Source organism: Hemiscyllium ocellatum, chromosome X (assembly GCF_020745735.1).
Source record: "Hemiscyllium ocellatum isolate sHemOce1 chromosome X, sHemOce1.pat.X.cur, whole genome shotgun sequence".
Taxonomy (NCBI): domain Eukaryota; kingdom Metazoa; phylum Chordata; class Chondrichthyes; order Orectolobiformes; family Hemiscylliidae; genus Hemiscyllium; species Hemiscyllium ocellatum.
Window position 1 is genome coordinate 22,595,999 of NC_083453.1, and position 19,945 is coordinate 22,615,943.

The 19,945-nt window shown below is 43.5% G+C and overlaps 1 protein-coding gene across 1 annotated transcript; it reads left to right on the top strand.

Annotated features, from left to right (window-relative positions):
• Nucleotides 1–4,716: 4,716 nt before the first annotated feature.
• tsfm (Ts translation elongation factor, mitochondrial) lies at nt 4,717–19,293 on the top strand. The gene is made up of 6 exons (XM_060820912.1): nt 4,717–4,884; nt 11,104–11,259; nt 15,436–15,564; nt 16,035–16,157; nt 17,423–17,507; nt 18,775–19,293. Exons 1-6 carry the CDS (start codon nt 4,825–4,827, stop codon nt 19,191–19,193), a joined length of 972 nt encoding a protein of 323 aa, XP_060676895.1. The 5' UTR covers nt 4,717–4,824; the 3' UTR covers nt 19,194–19,293.
• The last annotated feature ends 652 nt before the right edge of the window (nt 19,294–19,945 follow it).

Here is a 19,945-nt window from a genome sequence, read left to right on the forward strand (position 1 = left end):
ACCCTATCTAATCCTCTGAACATCTTGTATGTCTCTATCAAATCCCCTCTTAGCTTTCTTCTCTCCAATGACAACAGACCCAAGTCTCTCAGCCTTTCCTCATAAGACCTTCCCTCCAGACCAGGCAACATCCTAGTAAATCTCCTCTGCACCTTTTCCAATGCTTCCACATCCTTCCTGTAATAGTGGGACACAGTGTGGCCGCACTAGCATTTTGTATAGTTGCAGCATAACATTATGGCTCTGGAACGCAATCCCTCTACCAATAAAACCTAACACGCTGTATGCATTCTTAACAGCACTATCCACCTGGGTGGCAACTTTCAGGGATCTATGTACATGGACTCCAAGATCCTCTGCACATCCACACTACCAAGAATCTTTCCATTGACCCAATATTCTGCCTTTCTGTTATTCTTCCCAAAGTGAATCACCTCACATTTAGCTGCACTGAACTCCATTTGCTACCTCTTAGCCCAATTCTGCAGTTTATCCAAGTCCCCCTGCAATCTGCAACATTCTTCCACACTGTCCAATACTCCATCAACTTTAGTGTCATCTGCAAACTTACTAACCCATTCATCTATGCCTGTGTCTAAGTTATTTATGCCAGTTTCTAATCCAGACTGCTAAATCACCCTCAATACCATGCCTCTGCATTTTCTCCAACAGCCTACCATGTGGAACCTTATCAAAGGCTTTACTGAAGTCCATGTACACGAAGTCAACTTCCCTACCCTCATCCACATGCTTGGTCACCTTCTCAAAAAACTCAATTAAGTTTGTGAAACATGACCTGCCCTTGACAAAACCATGTTGACTATGTGAAATCAAATTGTTGCTGGCTAGATGATTACTAATCCTATCATAGTCCTTTACAAAACTTTTCCTACAACAGACATAAGGCTCACTGGTCTATAATTACCTGGGTCATCTCTATTGCCCTTCTTGAACAAGGGCACCACATTTGCAATTCTCCAGTCCTCTGGTACTAAACCTGTAGACAATGACAACTCAAAGATCAAAGCCAAAGGCTCCGCCAACTCCTCCCTAGCTTCCCAGAGAATCCTTGGCCCGGGGACTTGTCTACTTTCATTCCTTCTAGAATTGATAACACCTCTTCCTTACTAACCTCGATTCTTTCTAGTCTAATATCTCGTATCTCATTCTTCACCTCTACAATATTCTCCTTTTCCTGAGTGAAAAGTGATGAGAAATATTCATTTAGCACCTCTCCAATCTCCACAGGGTCCACACACAACTTCCCACTTCTGTCTTTGACTGGCCCTATTCCTACCCTAGTCATCCTTTTATTCCTCACATACCTGTAGAAAGCTTTAGGGTTCTCCTTCATTCTACTTGCTAAAGACTGCTCATGTCCCCTCGCTCGTCTTAACTCTCTCTTTAAATCCTTCCCAGCTAATCTATAACTCTCCATCGCCTCATCTGAACTATCTCATCTCAATGTCACATTAGCCTCCTTCTTCTGCTTAACAAGACATACCTTTAGTAAACCACGGTTCCCTCACCTTATCACTTCCTCCCTGCCTGACAGGGACATACCTATCAAGGACAATACCTGTTCCTTAAACCAGCCCCACATTTCATTTATTCCCCATACCCTGCATTTTGCTACCCCATTCTGTGCCTCTTAAGTCTTGCCTAATTGCATTTTAATTGCCCTTCACTCATCTATAACTCTTGTCCTGTGGCATGTACCTATCCTTTTCCATTGCTAAACTAAACATAACTGAATTATGATCACTCTCTCCAAAGTGTTCCCCTATCACTAAATCAAACATCTGGCCTGGTTCATTACCAAGTACCAGATCCAGTGTGGCCTCTGCTCTTGTCGGCCCTTCGACATACTGTGTCAGGAAACCCTCCAGCATACATTGGACAAAAACTGATCCATCCAACGTACTAGAGTTATGGCATTTCCAGTCAGTGTTGGGGAAGTTAAAGTCCCCCATAATGACCACCCTGTTCCTTTCACTCCTGCCCAGAATTATTTTGCCAATCTTCTCTTCCATATCCCTAGAACTTTGCAGAGATCTAGGAAAAAACCTCCCAGTGTATGTGTGAAATACTGTCCTCTGTGAAATATTCAACATGACTTCATTTCTTACTGCTAACTCTTCCCACTAGTTTGCCTACTAGAGTTATAGCATTTCCTGTCAATGTTGGAGAAGTTCAAGTCACCCATAAGGTCCACCCTGTTCTTTTCACTCCTACCCAGAATCATTTTGCCAATCCTCTCCAAGAATAACTAATACATCAGGGTCTCATGATCAAGCCCAGGACCATCTGATCTGTGTGACTAAATTCCAAATTGATCACAAGAAAATCACAAACAAGGAAGTCCTGCTTTTTTTTTATTCACTTATGGAACATGGGCAAAGTTGGCTGGCCAACATTTTTATTACCAGTTCCTAGTTGCTCTTGAGAAGATGGTGGTGAGCTGCCTTCTTGAATTGCTGCAGTCCATCTGTGGTTTGACCCACAATGCCCTTAGTGGGGGGAATTACAGGTTTTTGACCCAGCAACACTGAAGGAACAGTAATATGTTTCCAAGTCAGAATGGTGAGTGGCTTGGAGGGGAACTTGCAAGTGGTGGTGTTACCATGTATCTGCTGCCCTTGTCCTTCTAGGTAGCTGTGGTCGTCTGTTTGGGAAGCACTGTCTTAGGATCTTTGGTGAATTTCTGCAGAGCATCTTGTAGGTAGTGCACACTGCTACTACTGAGCATCAGTAGTGAAGTGAATGGATGTTTATGAATGTGGTGCCAGTCAAGCAGACTGCTTTGTCCTGGATAGTGTCAAGCTTCTTGAGTATTGTTATAGCGGTGCCCATCCAGGTAAATGGGGAGTATTCTTGTGTCTTGTTGATGGTGGACAGGCTTTGGAAAGTCAGGAGATGAATTACCCACAGCATTCCTAGCTTCTGATGTGCTCTTGTAGTCACAGTGATTATGTGGCAAGTCATGTATCTGGTCAATGGTAACCCCAAGGATATTCATTGATGGTAACACTGTTGAATGCAAAGGGTCAGTGATGAGATTGTCTCTTACTGGTGATGGTCATTGCCTGGTATGTGCGTAGTGCAAGTGTTACTTGCTACTTATCATTCCCAAGGCTGGATAGTGTCCAGAATTTGTTGCATTTGAACATGGACTACTTCAATATCTGAGGAGTCACAAATAGTGCTGAATGTTGTGCAAATATGGTGAACATCCACACTTCTGACCTTATGATTTAGGGAAAGTCATTGATGAAGCAGGTGTAAGTGGTTGGGTTTTGAACACTACCATGAGGTATAACTATGTCAAGTATGACTCCAACCAGCGGAGAGTTTACCCCTAATATCCATTGATTTGAATTTTGCTAGGGTTATTTGATGCCACACTCAGTCGAATGTAGCATTGGTGTCAAGGGCTGTGACTCTCACCTCACCTCTTTTGGAGTGGCCCTGGAGGACCCCAAACTGGGCATTATTGAGCCGGTGTGCTTGATAGCACTGTTGATGACACCTTCCATCACTTTACTGATGATTGAGAGTAGATTGTTGTCGTGATAATTGGCAGGGTTGGATTTGGTCTGCTTTGTGTACAGGACATACCTGGGCAATTTTTCACATTGTTCTGTAGATGCCAGTGTTGTAACTGCACTGGAAGAGCTTAGATAGGGGAGTAACAAATTCTGGAGCACAAGTCTTCAGTACTATTGTCAGGGCCCTTGCAGTATCCAGTCCCTCCATCCATTTCTTGATATCATGTGGAGTGAATCAAATTGCTTAACGACTAGTATCTGCAATGATGGGGCCCACTGGAGGAGGCCAAGATGAATAAACTATCTCTAGATTTGGTCTATCATGGATTGTTGTAAAAGAAGGCTCCCACTCCTATTTCTATTGTTATCATATGTAACAGATTACTTTATAAGCTACAATTTTCTTTTCTTCTTTCAAAGCTAATTGATGTAAGCACACAGCAGCTAATTTATGCACATAAAGCTCTCACAGTGGATACATGATCAGTTAGTTTTGGTGGTGTTGGTTGAAGACGACATGTTGGCCAGGATAAAATACAAAATATCTGCTAGCACTGTTTAAGTCCAGGAACATAACTACAAAGACATCACCTGGAGGTGTCAGCCTGGACTATGGGGCTGACGTCTCTGCTGGGTGAGCTCATAGGAACTTATAAAATGTTTTAACAAGATTAAACAGGGTAGATGCAGAAAGGATGTTCCTGATGATGCTGGAATCCAGAACGAAGGGTCACAGACTAAGAATGCAGGGTAGACTATTTATAACTGAGATGAGAAATTTCTTCACCCAGAGTGTGGAATTTCATAGAAAGCAGTCAAGACCCAAAACATGATTTTAAGGAATTGGATACAGCACTAAGGTTAAACGGATCAAAGGATATGGGGGGAAAAATGGGAAAAGGCTATTGACGTAGAGGATAATAAAAGACGAAACAGGGTCGAAGGGCTGTACAGCTTACTCCTGCTCTACTTTCTATGTTTCTATGACTCCACCCCCTAGTCTAATTTGGAAACATGAATCGTGCATTCAGTTAAATAATGTTTCTGCTTTTCAAAAATATTCCTTAAACAGTTGGGCAGGCAATAAATCTAGCGTATCATCGTCTCCTACTTCAGCCACCAGTAGGCGCCAACTGAAACTTTCAGCTGCAGAGCAACCTTCAGAGTAGTTTTTTCTTGCTTCATTCCTCTGAACGGGCGTCGTTGTAGTTAGCTCGTGTGGGCTTTCCGCCGAATGGCATGGTAACATTTTGTCTGTAACGTTGAACCTCTCAGAATGCACAGCACCATGGCTGCCTTCTCTGCTCTGCGGAGCATTCGGATCGATATTTCCAAGGTAAAGCAAATCCTTTATGATTCTGATCCTGATAAGCTTTTCGCGTTTTAAAGTACCGATGGATAATCTTTCGAAGGCCGCAGGCTGTGCGAGGTAACTAATTTGCTGGAAGCCAGCTCACACTCGACCAGCAAGTTAGGTTGAACCTTCACAGCATGATATTTGAATATGAGCAGTATGCACAACTAACCTCTGACCACTGAAATTTTGTTTGTATCATTTAGATATGCACTTTAATTATTTCGACATAAAAATAGAAGATGGTAGAATAGTCAGATAATTGACAAAAAATCCAATAGGATTAGAAAATTAACAGCAATTATAATTTGAATAATCTACAAGACAAGGGCAGCTGGTTTCAGTTGTAACTTTAAAAATAAATTGGATCTACAAAGGAGGAAATTGCAGGGCTTTTATTGGGAGAATAGGGGAATGGGACTCATTGTCCCTAATGTTTCTAACTCTACTGCCACCGCTGGCAGTGCATTCCATGCACCCACCACATTCGAGTTTGAAGAATCTACCTCTGACACCTCCCCATAACCTTCCTCCAATCACCTTAAAATTATGCACCTTTGTGATAGCCATTTCTGCCTTGGGAAAAAGACTTTGGCTATTCACCCTGTCATCATCTTATAGACTTCCAAGTCACCTTTGTTCCAATGAGAAAAGCCCCAGCTCTTTCAACCTTTCTTCATAAGACATGCCCTCCAATGCAGGCAGCATCCTGGTAAATCTCCTCTGTACCCCCTCTAAAGCTTCTACATATTTCCTATAATGAGGCAACCAGAACTGAACACAATATTCCAAGTGTGATCTAACTAGGGCTGGAGAGACCTGCAGCATAACCTCGCGGCTCTTAAACTCAATCCCCCTGCTAATGAAAATATGCCTTCTTAACAACCCTATCAACTTGGGTGGCAACTTTGAGGGATCAATGGACATGGACCCCAAGATCCCTCTGTTCCTCCACACCGCCAAGAATACTGCCTTTAACCCTGTATTCTGCATTCAAATTCGACCTTCCAAAATGAATCTCTTCACACTTTTCCAGTTTGAACTCCATCTGCCACTTATCAGTTCAGTTCTGCATCCTGTTAATGTCCTGTTGTAATCTACAACAGCCCTCCACACTATCCACCACTCCTCCAATCTTCATGTCATTGGCAAACTTACAAACCCACTGTTCACTTCTTCATCCAAGTCATTTATAAAAATCACAAAGAGCAGAGGTTCCAGAACAGATCCCTGCAGAACACCACTAGTCAACGAGCTCCAGGCTGAATACTTTCCATCTACTACCACCCTCTGTCTTCTGTAAGCCAGCTAATTCAGTATCCAAACAGCCAAATTTCCCTGTAATCCCATGTCTCTTCCTTCTGAATGAGTCTACTATGGGGAACTTTATCAAATGCCTTGCTAAAATCCACATACACCACATTCCACTGTTCTACCTTCATCAATGTGTTTTGTCACATCCTCAGAATTCAATAAGGCTTGTGAGGCATGACCTGCCCCTCACAAAGCCATGCTGACTATCTCTATTAACTTGGAAAACCATAGTTTATCATAAATCCTGTCTCTCAGAACCCTCTCCAATAATTTGCCCACCATAGATGTAAGACTGACTGACTGGTTTGTAATCCCCAGGATTATCCGTATTCCCTTTCTTGAACAAGGGAATAACATTTGCCACCCTCCAGTCATCTGGCACTACTCCAGCGGAGATTGAGGACACCAAGGTCATCGCCAAAGGCACAGCAATCTCTTCCCTCACTTCCTGTAGTAACCTTGGGTATACCCCATCTGGCCTAGGGGGTTTATCCATCCTTATGTTTTTCAAAATTTTCAGTACCTCCTCCTCAAGATCAACCTGTTTGAGCATATCAGTCTGTTTCACGCTGTCCTCACAAACGACAAGGTCCCTCTCAGTAGTGAATACTGAAGCAAAGTATTCATTAAGGACTTCTCCCTACCACCTCCAACTCCAGGCGCAAGTTCCCTCCATTATCCCTGATTGGCCCTACCCCTCTGACCATCCTCTTGTTCCTCACGTAAGTGTAGGATGCCTTAGGGTTTTCCTTAATCCTACCTGCTATGTCTTTTTCATGCCCCCTTCTGGCTCTCAACTTACTAGCACATGGCACCAGTAGCAATCCTGAGATTACTATTTTCTTTCTACCTTAACTCTATTTTCTCTCCCCTTGTCCAATTGCTTTCCACTTCATAAGATATCAGAAGAATCGCGATGTGTCAGTTTCAGAATTTCCAGTTTTCTAGCAGCTGCCACCACCTCTTCACCATGGACATGCAATCCCTCTACATATCCATCCCCCATCAGGATGGTCTGAGGGTTGCCTGTCTCTTTCTCAAGGGTGAGGCACTGGCCTTGTGGTATTAACGTTAAACTATTAATTCAGAAACCTAGGTAACAGAGGACCAGAGTTCAAATCCCACCACAGTACATGGCGAAGTTTGAATTCAATAAAAATCCGGAATTTAGAGTCTAATGATGACCACAAAACCATTGTCAATTATCAGAAAAACCCATCCTTTAGGCAAGGAAACTGTTATCATTACCTGGTCTGAAAATGTGTTGCTAGTTAAATCACAGCAGGTTAGGCAGCATCCAAGGAACAGGAAATTCAACGTTTCGGGCCAGAGCCCTTCATCAGGAATGAGGAGAGTGTGCCAGGCAGGCTAAGATAAAAGGTAGGGAGGAGGGACTTGGGGGAGGGGCGATGGAGATGTGATAGGTGGAAGGAGGTCAAGGTGAGGGTGATAGGCCGGAGTGGGGTGGGGGCGGAGAGGTCAGGAAGAGGATTGCAGGTTAGGAGGGCGGTGCTGAGTTCAAAGGAATCGACTGAGACAAGGTGGGGGGAGGCGAAATGAGGAAACTGGAGAAATCTGAGTTCATCCCTTGTGGCTGGAGGGTTCCCAGGCGGAAGATGAGGCGCTCTTCCTCCAACCGTCGTGTTGTTATGTTCTGGCGATGGAGGAGTCCAAGGACCTGCATGTCTTCGGTGGAGTGGGAGGGAGAGTTAAAGTGTTGAGCCACGGGATGGTTGGGTTGGTTGGTTCAGGCGTCCCAGAGGTGTTCCCTGAAGCGTTCTGCAAGTAGGCGGCCAATATAGAGGAGGCCACATCGGGTGCAGCGGATGCAATAGATGATGTGTGTGGATGTGGAGGTGCAGGTGAATTTGTGGCGGATATGGAAGGATCCCTTGAGGCCTTGGAGAGAAGTAAGGGAGGAGGTGTGGGCGCAAGTTTTGCATTTCCTGCGGTTGCAGGGGAAGGTGCCGGGAGTGGAGGTTGGGTTGGTGGGGGGTGTGGACCTGACGAGGGAGTCGCGAAGGGAGTGGTCTTTGCGGAACGCTGATAGGGGAGGGGAGGGAAATATATCCCTGGTGGTGGGGTCCGTTTGGAGTTGGCGGAAATGACGGCGGATGATACACTGTATACGGAGGTCGGTGGGGTGGTAGGTGAGAACCAGTGGGGTTCTGTCTTGGTGGCAGTTGGAGGGGCGGGGCTCAAGGGCGGAGGAGCGGGAAGTGGAGGAGATGCGGTGGAGGGCATCGTTGATCACGTCTGTGGGGAATCTGCGGTCCTTGAAGAAGGAGGCCATCTGGGCTGTACGGTATTGGAACTGGTCCTCCTGGGAGCAGATGCGACGGAGACGAAGGAATTGGGAATATGGGATGGAGTTTTTACAGGGGGCAGGGTGGGAGGAGGTGTAGTCCAGGTAGCCGTGGGAGTCAGTCAGTTTATAGTAGATGTCTGTTGAGTCGGTCGCCCGAGATAGAAATGGAAAGGTCTAGGAAGGGGAGGGAGGAGTCTGAGACAGTCCAGGTGAATTTGAGGTCGGGATGGAAGGTGTTGGTAAAGTTGATGAACTGGTCAACCTCCTCGTGGGAGCACGAGGCAGTGCCGATACAGTCATCGATGTAGCGGAGGAAAAGGTGGGGGGTGGTGCCAGTGTAGTTGAGGAGGATGGATTGTTCCACATATCCTACAAAGAGACAGGCATAGCTGGGGCCCATGCGGGTGCCCATGGCAACTCCTTTAGTTTGGAGGAAGTGGGAGGATTGGAAAGAGAAGTCATTCAGGGTGAGGACCAGTTCAGTCAGTCGAAGGAGGGTGTCAGTGGAAGGGTACTGGTTGGTGCGGCGGGAAAGGAAGAAGCGGAGGGCTTTGAGTCCTTCGTGATGGGGGATGGAGGTGTACAGGGACTGGATGTCAATCGTGAAGATAAGGCGTTGGGGACCGGGGAAGTGAAAATCATGGAGGAGATGGAGGGTGTGGGTGGTGTCCCGAACGTAGGTGGGGAGTTCTCGGACTAAAGGGGACAGAACCGTGTCGAGGTACGTGGAGATGAGTTCGGTGGGGTCTTTTTACTCATTACCTGGTCTGGTCTACATGTGCCACAGCAGTGTGGTTGATGCTTCACTGCCCTCTGGTCAATTAGGGATGGACAGTAAATACTGGTCTAGCCAGCAATGTCCACATTGCATGAACAAATTTTTTAAAAGTAGGCCTGAACCATCCTCATTCACACTCACCCTCCTCTGCCTGGCTGAGCTCGTCCTGACTTTGAACAACTTTTCCTTTAACTCCTCTCACTTTCCTCAAATCAAAGGCATGGCCATGGGTAACTGCACATGTCCCTCTTTGTGGGTTACATGGAACATTCCTTGTTCCAGTCCTACTTGGGTCCCTCCGTACATTGATTAATCAGTACTGCTTCCCTCTCCTACCCAGAATTGGAAATCTTATCAATTTTCCTTCCAGTTTCCACCTTGCTCCCATCTTCACCTGGTCCATTTCTGACTCTGTCCTTTCCTTCCTTGATATCTCTGTTCCCCTTTCTGGGGATAGGCTGGCCACCAATATCCACTACAAACCCACTGATTCCCACAGTTACCTTAACTATGTATGCTCACATCCCACTTCCTATAAAGACTCCATTCTATTCTCCCAGTTTCTTTGTCTCCATTTCATCTATTTTGATAATGCAACCTTCTGCAAGAGGCTCTCAGAAATGTTCATCTTTTCTTCAACCAAGAAGTCCCCACCACTGTGGCACAGCCCTCAACTGTGTCTGACCCATTTCGCGCACTGACCTCAAAATCATAAATACTTCAAATAAAATTTTATTTAGTCTGTTGGTTTTCAGGATCTGCAGTTCACTGTCAGGTTAGGTTTTAACCTCTAAAATTTGGATAGTCTGTCAATACACTTGAACAGCCAAGTTTCTCTCTTGCCCCTAATTATGTATTAATTACTATCTATTAAAAATTTAATCATGTGCCAGTGAACTGGGGGTGCTTATGACTTTCCAATCATGCATTATAATAAGAAATTGAAAAGACTCATTTGGGTCACTCAGTTTCAGGAAGGGTGTAAAATGACCATGAAACTCCTGCCAAAATGCATTTATTGGTTTATGTACAGTACTGAATTGCACAGTGATTACAAGAAATCAGCAAATTGTGGTGTGTCTGGGGGGTGGGTGGTTTTCAAGCAAATCCAAGTGCCAACAAGGAAATGTGTGCACGTCCTAAAACTCATAGCTATGATATAGCTTTACTCCCATGCTGATCGATTGTGACCTAGATTTCTCATTCCTGATTAGGGGCTTTTGCCCAAAACATTGATTTCCTGCTCCTCGGATGCTGCCTGACCTGCTGTGCTTTTCCAGCACCATACTGTTGACTCTAAGCTCCAGCATTTGCAGTGCTCACTTTCGCCTCCTAAATTTGCAGCCTGCCTGACTATGGGATTTTGACAGCAAGGACTCAGTTCTTTTCCTTTTTTTGCCCCTCTTCCATTTAATAAAAAAACCAAGAACAAGCTACCGATCACATCGAACCTTCCAGCTCCCATACAGGTGAAAGGGCCCCATTTAAATTCCATTCTTTGGAACACAACCATTGCCCTTGCAAGTTATTTCTCCTTGTGGTGAAATGCCTGGTCTCCCGTGATAGCTGCCCACTGTAATGTGACTGAACTGACAGGCTTGCTATATGGTGAGGAGCAAACACAGAAACTATATTTCTCCATCACAAAGTATTGGGTTGGAGCAATCCTGAGAGTGCACCTCAAGGGAGATAGCATTGTGACCTTTTGATAGAATCTTAGTAAAGCAACATTGTGGAACTAATGTGTCAACATGTAGATTGTGTTACAAAGTTCCGTAAGAGTTCTGTTTGCTTTTGTTAGGTTTTTTCTGCACAGTCAACCCAGTTTCTGCACTGTCCTGGGGTTAGATTAATGGCAGCTGATAAAGAACTCCTCCTGAAACTCCGGAAGAAGACAGGATACTCGTTTACAAATTGTAAGAAGGCCTTAGAGAAGTTTAGCAGTGACCTTCAGCAGGTAGGTGGAAATTATAATGTGAAAGTTGCTGCTGGAAACCCCAATGTATGTTTCCCTTCAAGCCCCAACCTGATGGTATGATATGGTTTCATAGGTAAAGGCAGCCTTTTGATATCTTACTTCGAGGGCATTCTTCAGATCCACAGCTTGAATTGTAAGCTTTAGCTGACCGTTTGAATTTGGGGACATCATGAGCACACCAAGTTGTTTGGATAGTGCGTAGGAAATTCAAGCTAATTATTTTTGTCACCTCTTTGCTATTCCTGAGATGTTGCAGCATTCCACAGTTGCCTTGATTACAGCAGCAAACTGAACACAGACCAGAAACTAAACTGGGACTTCCTTGGGTATAGATCACATCAGACCATCAGCTGTAGGAGCAGAAGTAGGCCATTCAGCTCATCAAGTCTGCTCCACCAGTGAGATCATAGCCGATTCACTTCCCACTCTGTTCCCTCGAACCCTTGATTCCCTTACTAATTAAAAATCTGTCTGTCTCAGCCTTGAATATACTTAACAATAAAGCCTCTACAAGCACTCTGCAGTAAAGGATTCCACAGATTCGCTAAACTCTGAGCGTAGAAATACCTCATTTGTCTTAAATGGATGACCCTTTATTCTGAGATTATACCCTGTGGCTTTAGACTCTCCCACTGAGGGAAAACAACCTTTCTACATCCACCCTGTCAAGCTCCAGAGAATCTTGCATGTTTCAATAAGGTCGCCTCTCATGCTTCTAAACACCAATGAGTACAAGCCCCAAACTACCCAACTTTCTCTGGGTTGCCTCCAATATCAGCATATCTTTCCTCAGATAAGAGGACCAAAGTTGTTCACAGTATGCTAGTTTTAGCAAGAACTCCTTATTTTTATACTCCATTTTCTTTGAAATAAAGGCATATATTTCATTTAGCTCCCTTGTTATCTGAATTTGGATGGAAGCTGCTTGTGATTCGTGCATGAGGACTCCCAAATCCCTATGTGCTCTAACTTGCTGCAATATTTCTCCATTTAAATTATATTCAGCTCCTTTATTTTTTTCTACCAAAGAACATAACCTCATATTTGTCATCTACACTGCTATTCTTTATGAGAGAGCCTATATTTTTGGTGTTGGCAGGCTCTCCAACTGTTCAAGGCATCATATAAAAGTTCTACCTCTTAAAGCTTGGTCTTGTTCCTCGGACTTTTTATTTATGCTCAACATAAACATTTAGTTTCTATAAGTCAGTACCTGAGCTGAGACTTCGTGTTCTCACAGCTTCTGGTATAGAATCGTGAATGAAATTCAGCAAAGGATGCAATGATGACATATTTCTTAATATTCAAATCCTTTGCATCAGTGATAACTCTGCTGATAGAAGAAGACTAATATTTATGTTGCACTTGTCATAACCTTGGGATGTCTCAAAGTGCTTTACAGGATAAAGTATTCTAAAGTGGAGCTGCATTTTTGGAAAGCAAATCTTAGCAGGACTTAAACACTTAATGGTAAGGTCCTAGGAAGTGTTGTTGAACAGAGAGACCTTGGGATACAGGTTCATAGCTTCTTGAAAGTGGAGTCGCAGGTAGATAGGATAGTGAAGAAGGCGTTTGGTATACTTTTCTTTATTGGTCAGAGTATTGAGTACAGGAGTTGGGAGGTCATGTTGTGGCTGTACAGGATATTGGTTAGGCCACTGTTGGAATATTTCATGCAATTCTGGTCTCCTTCCTATTGGAAGGATGTTGTGAAACTTGAAAGTGTTCAGAAAAGATTTACAAGGATGTTGCCAGGGTTGGAGGATTTGAGCTATAGGGAGAGGCTCAACAGGCTGGGGCTGTTTTCCCTGAAGCATCAGAGGCTGAGGGGTGACCTTACAGAGGTTTACAAAATTGAGGGGCATGGACAAGGTAAGTAGACAAAGTCTTTTCCCTGGGGTCGGGGAGTCCAGAACTAGAGGGCATAGGTTTAGGGTGAGAGGGAAATGATCTAAAAGAGACCTAAGAGGCAACTTTTTCACACACAGGGTGGTATGTGTATGGAATGAGCTGCCAGAGAAAATGGTGGAGGCTGGTACAATTGCAACATTTAGAAGGTATTTGGGGAGATCCAAGATGGCGGCGACTCAGCAAGTCTGAGTTTACAGTGCTCTTCCCAAAACCTGGGTAAAGTGAGTTACTCACCCCCACCACACTTACCAAACCACCCAAAAAAATTTTCTAACCTTAATTAGCTGCTTACTATTATATTTAAGCAGTTTAATATTAAGTGGATAATGAGTAAACCAAAGGGATCCCGCAGCTCTCAGAAAACAAAGACCCCTCCCCCACCCTCCTCTCCTCCTCCGGCTGCAGCTGATGTAAAAACAGGCCTTGAAGAGATGATTGCCAGGCTGGAAACGACACTCGTCAATTTCATCGCAGAATCCAGACAGAGATGGAACTCATTCGAAGAAAAGCTGCAGAAACACAGCCAGGCTATTGAGGAATTGCAGGGCCGAGTGAAGGGGGCGGAGCTAAAGGCCACAACCTCCGAGGCTGCAGCACAAACAGCTGCAGAACAGGTGCGAGCTCTGGAGCAGAGAGTCCGGGCCTTTGAAATCTACATGGATGACCTGGATAATAGAAATCGGAGAAAGAATATCCGTCTTCTGGGCCTCCCTGAACAAGAAGAGAAAGGACAGTTAGCAGTATTTCTGGAGCGATGGCTGCCCCAGCTTTTAAACCCGGGGGCTGAAACTGACCGGGTAAGGGTGGAGTGGGCCTACCGGGTCGCAGTACGCGGATCTGGCCCAAACCAGCGCCCACGCCCGGTCCTGTTCCGGCTGCAGAGTTATAGGGAGAGGCAGATACTCCTGGATGCCTCCAGAAATCTTGGAAAGGATCCTAAAGCCATGATCCATGAAGGATCCAAGATTATGTTATTTCAGGACTTCTCCTTGGCTTTGGCACGAAGGAGGAAGGCGTTTGATGAGGTGAAGAAATGTCTAAGGAACTTAAATATTCAATACACCTTACGCTACCCAGCGACGTTATGCTTTACCCACGAAGGATCCGAGTATAATTTTAGATCACCAGAAGAGGCTAAGGAACTTTTAGACTCGTTTAAATAAATCGTAAGAGACAATTTATGTTGGCTTGCCTCTTCCACACTCCGTGGGGAGAAGTGGATACTTTACTCTACTTTACTTCTGTTAACTCTAGCTCGGTATTATATCTAAATCCTATTAAGGAGCGCCCGGGTCAAGGGTGGGACACTGTTTGGGAGAGGATATGGTGGACCTTTAGAAAGGAAGTAAGGCCCCCTGAGAACAAGGGGGAGGATCTCCATTCAAACATGTTTTTTTTTGTTCTTATTGTTTGGAAATAGTTTCCTTTTTATTATACTGTTATGAGTGTATTAGAGAACATTTTCTCTTGTTTGAAGGATGTAAGTGACTCAACTATACACTCTGGATAATTGTGGATTAGATTAGTAGTTAACTGAGTTTCATTGTTTTTCTTTCTTCTTTAGTATCATTCCTTTGAATTTTGATGATTATATATTTAAGATCTATTTTTATATTAATATTTGTGCTTGAAAGTTCTGTTTATTTTTGTAAATCTGTCAAAATATTAAATTTCTAATAAAAATATCTTTAAAAAAAAGAAGGTATTTGGATGGATGTATGAATAGGAAGGGTTTGGAGGGATATGGGCCAGGTGCTGGCAGGTGGGATTAGATTGGGTTGGGATGTCTGGTCGGCATGGACAGGTTGGACCAAAGGGTCTGTTTCCATGCTGTGCATCTCTATGACAATGACCCTATGACTCCTTTCGTAATACATCATCTTATCTGATTGTTCATACATGTAAAAAATCAGGCCTGACGCCATTTTCAACTAGTTGTCTTAAGCAACATGACAGCACCTTTGTAATATTCATTACAAAATGCACGAGCCTGTTCCCTATGTACGTGATTCAGGAGTAGAGTAGAAAATGTATTCAAGCACAATATCCCAATTCAAAACAAGACAGATTATGAAAGAATATTCATGCATTTGAAATGTAAACTAATTACTTTGCTTGCCAGTTTTGAGGGTGGTTGGCAAAAAGGGTACAGACTCCAAAGGATTAATGAGGGAAATTTCATGGTTCCCAGGGATGAAATAATTTGATACTGTCCAAGGTAATTAAAGTTGTTTCTTTTCAAAGGCTGAAGCCTGGCTGCACAGACAGGCCCATAAGGAAGGATGGAGTAAAGCTTCTAAACTACAAGGCCGAAAAACAAAGGAGGGCCTCATTGGACTGCTGAAAGATGGAAACTCAGCTGTCCTGGTGGAGGTAAAGATGAAGAATGTTTGATCCGAAGTGACACATATGTTAAATCATGGCATTTATAGCACAGGAGGCCATCCAGCCCATTGTACCTGCATCAGTTCGCTGAAAGAGATATCCACTCCCCACCACCACCTCATCCCATTCCTGCTGTTTCATCAGAGCCCTACAAATCTCTCCTTTTTATATATAATATCTAATCTCTTAAAATTTACTATGGAATCTACATTCACCAGAGTCATTTTGTGTCCTAGCCTGATAGAATTAATGTATGAATCAGTTAGCAAATTAAAATCTCTGAAAGAGCAGTGTGGGCAAAAAAACTAATTTAATTAGTTTTATATTTGATCTTCCAAAGAGCCAGTAGAGCCTAATGGGCTGAACAGTCTCCTGTGCTATATGATTTCATATAAATCAATAATCCTATAAATAAAATGGTCCTTGTGACAGAAATGGGTTTTTCTCCCCCACGACAGGTGAATTGTGAAACAGATTTTGTTGCCCGAAATGTCAAGTTCCAACAGCTGGTGCAGCAAGCAGCCACTGCCACAATGTCGCACTGTCACTCCAAGCATGCAAACATCATCAATTACAACAAGGTTTGTCTTTATTTCCTATTTACAATAAAACTGGAATCTTGTTTGTCAGCTGAAGCTCATCACCATTGTTTGAGTCTCCAAACTAAACAACTGAGAAGACTATATCTGCTAGGTTTTGTTTTGTTGGTTATAGATCTTTCCCATTAGGAGCAAATCCTACAACATGCCTGGGCTACTCGAGTTTTAACCTGCTAAACCCAGGTAGTCTAGCTGCTGAGAGCATTGAGAAAATTTCTCATTGTTGATCCAGCCAGGACGATACAGTTAATTAGGGTATTATCATGTGCAGTGTGGCACTGGAAAAGCCCAGCAGGTCAGGCAGCAGGAGAGTCAACGTTTCGGGCATAAAGAAGGGCTTATGCCTGAAACGTCAACTCTCTTGCTCCTCGGATGCTGCCTGACCTGCTGTGCTTTTTCAGCACCACACTCTTCAACTCTGACTCTCCAGCATCTGCAGTCCTCACTTTACCCCATTGTCATGTTCAGTCACATAGTCATAGAGTAGTTAAATCAGAATAATCCCATTTTCCATTGACCACTCAATGCTTGGTGTTTTACTTGTAACACAGACTGGCTGCTTAACCATCAACAATGCCTTGGAGTTCTACTTCAAATATTGGATTATTGAATTTGCCACAGCAGCTACCTGCTGTTGCTTGTATCTGCTGACATATCCCACTCCTGTCTGTCTTGTTATCAGGAACTATAAAATTCACCAAGAGAATCAGCAAGGATTGTTCTTCTATTTTCTATGCCCCATTAAGGATCAGCAAGTGGAGCATTGCTGGAACAAATATTTTCCTGTCCTGCATTGTACCATCTTGTGACATTGTGCCATCCAAGACATATTATCCTATCGATTAGTGAAAGGTTTGCTATTGTGGGTTTCCCAAAAAGCATGGTCCTAATATCTGCTCTACTGTCAGGGTTCAATGACATCTTCCACTCACTCCACCACTCTTCCTTAATCTTGTATTTAGGCAGCACTACCAGATTGGTGAGGGTTTCCTTCTGACAGAAGTGTCAAACTGAGGTGGCAAGTGGAAGCCTAGCACTGCCAGCTAGGAAGAGCAAGAGAGAAAATGGTAGCACAGATTATGTTTCATTGCTATTGGAGGGGGGGGAAAAACCCCATCTCCTTCTATCATTATGTCTTGTAGATTCAAATTAAATTTTTGCCCAAAGGATGGGTTGAGAAAGTGATTCTGATTAATAAACAACCTTATAATTCTCATGTATATTAACATTTCACAATTACTTTTCAGAATTTCCTTACGACTGAAGAAATAACACAATTGAAAACCAGTTTGGACAGTCGTCCCCTTGCTGACCAGCTTGCCTTGGCTATTGGTAAGATCAGCAGTATAATCATAGCCTGCTGAGTTGCTTTGCCCTTTTTTTTTGGCAGGGAGGTGCAATGGCATAGCTATCTATTCTTTCTTAAAATTAAAGTTTCCTCAGTAAACATTTTTGATATAAGTATGACCATCTCTGTAGTCTAGTCCAGATAACTGCCAGAGGAAAAAGACTGCAGGAGAAAGAAAAGGAAGCTTTCCGGTAATAGTATTCCTTTCACAAGCTTTGGGACATCCTAAGTGCATTACAATCAATTAAGTACTTTGTGTCATCACTGCTGGAATTTAGAAAACACAAGGGAGGCAAAACCATGCACAGCTTTGAGATACTGCGAGGAAATGAGTTGGAGTAGGAGACTGCAATCATGTTTATGTCAGCACAGTGAGGGTGCCAGAAGAAAAGTCTATAGGATTGGATTTGGAGCCTATGAGAAGGAAGAGAAGAAAGCTCAGAGCTGCAATGATCATAACACATATAAAATGGAGAGATGGTAAAAGAGAGCATGATCAGAGGCAAAGGAAGAAATGTCTAGATTTGATTTGATTTGATTTCCTCACCTCCTGTGGAAACAGGCCTTTGGCCCAACAAGTCCACACTGACCCTCCAAAGAGTAACCCACCCAGACCCATTTCCCCTGATTAATGCACCTAACTCGTATGGGCAATTTAGCATGACTTGTTTTGCGTGGCAGTGCCTGCTACTGGTGCTGGAGTGTAACAAATGCTGAAGTATCTATTCCTCAGAACTGACTTTCACCTTGATCTCCCACTAATTCTCCAGTTACTACACACTCAAGTTGTTAACTAACTCATTAGGAGGGCTTGTGGCAGAGTGGGTGATGTTCCTACCTGAAGCTGTAGGTTTGAGACTTGGTTGTCAAGGAAGATGTTTTCATAGCACAGCCAAATAGGTTGCATACCAACCTGTAATTCCTTCCACCCTATGATGCGGCAGTTGGTAAGAATGGAAGAGATTCTTAGTCAGCTATACGACAGAAAGAAAATTGGAATCTCGACCATCACAATGCATTGCTCCAGATGACGACACGCAGGCAAAAATGGATGTCCTACAGTAAATCTAACACCCTAAATGATCTGTAATATATCACTGCCTACATCCCAAAGCTGGTTTGTGGTTTAGTGTATTTCAATAAGGGCACCCTCACTGAAGAATTTGGTTTTCGTGTCTTAATTCAAGAATAAGAACCCTGCTTTTTACAAACACATTTTGATTCGCCCTTTTTTTAAAAATATTTTAAAAGGTAACCTTGGTGAGAACATGACTATAAGAAGAGCTTCCTGGGTGGCTGTACCAACTGATTGCTATATTGGCACGTATGTTCATGGAATGTTGCCAGTGGACAACAAAAACCTCTCAAAGATGACATTTGGAAAATATGGTGCACTAGTGATTTGCAAGCCCACGGAACATAATTCAAATGTAAACTTCTCGGAGCTGGGCCGCAGGTTAGGTCAGCACATTGTGGGTATGATGCCACTGTCTGTGGGCTCAATGGAGGACCCACCTGGTGATGACACAGAGACCAAGATGTTGGCACAGCCTTTTCTGCTGGACCCTGACACAACTGTAGGGCAGTTCCTGCTTACAAGGGGGGTGTCAGTGCTGGACTTTGTACGGTACGAGTGTGGTGAGGTAACTGAATTGGCAGAGAAAGTATAGTTGGAATGCATTGGTGCGTTCAAAGGAATGTGTACCATTTTTCATTGTGAAAATCTCTTTATTGATATCAGAATAAAATAATGATCTCCAACACATCGAATAGGGGTATATTTATAGTGTCTTTCTTCGCTCCTCTATTAAACTGTTACTTGAGCAAGCTTATGATAAATCAGTTGTTTCTGACAAGGATGCAGTTTCATGGGTTTTGGCATTGTACACTTAGTTCATGCAAGCGGTCATTCTTCATTGCAATCAAGGCACAGAAAGGACTTTTATATACAATCTCTGTCAATGACATCCCAAAACACTTTTATAGCAAATGAAGTACATTGGAAGTGTGGCCAGCCCCATAATGACTAGACCATCTGCTTGTTTGAGATAAATATTGGTCAGGCCACTGAGGATAATCCCCCTGCTCTTCTTTAAAATATCAGATGGCTGGATCAAAATTCTGGAAGTCAGTCCCGAACAACATTGTAGGTCTACCTACAGCTCATGTGAGTCTTAGATCCCACCACCCTCGGAGTGGAAAATTGTCCTCTGAGCCTCCTAACACTTAACCTAAATCCATGACCCCAGATTTATCAAAAGGAATAAGTCTTTCCTATAACAAGGAATTATGGCCCAAGTAGAGCGTTGACTTCAGACTCCCCCATTTATAATTTGATGTTCAACTCATACAAGCTGTCAGTCATGATAGATTAGCAAAATATCATGGTACGTGCACAGTCATGGGAGTCACCCTCAGGCAG

Coding starts and splice junctions, on each gene's coding strand:
- tsfm (XM_060820912.1), top strand. CDS start 4,825: ATGCACAGCACCATGGCTGCCTTCTCTGCTCTGCGGAGCATTCGGATC. Junction 16,158..17,422: donor ACATCATCAATTACAACAAG/GTTTGTCTTTAT, acceptor ATTACTTTTCAG/AATTTCCTTACGACTGAAGA. Junction 17,508..18,774: donor CCAGCTTGCCTTGGCTATTG/GTAAGATCAGCA, acceptor ATATTTTAAAAG/GTAACCTTGGTGAGAACATG.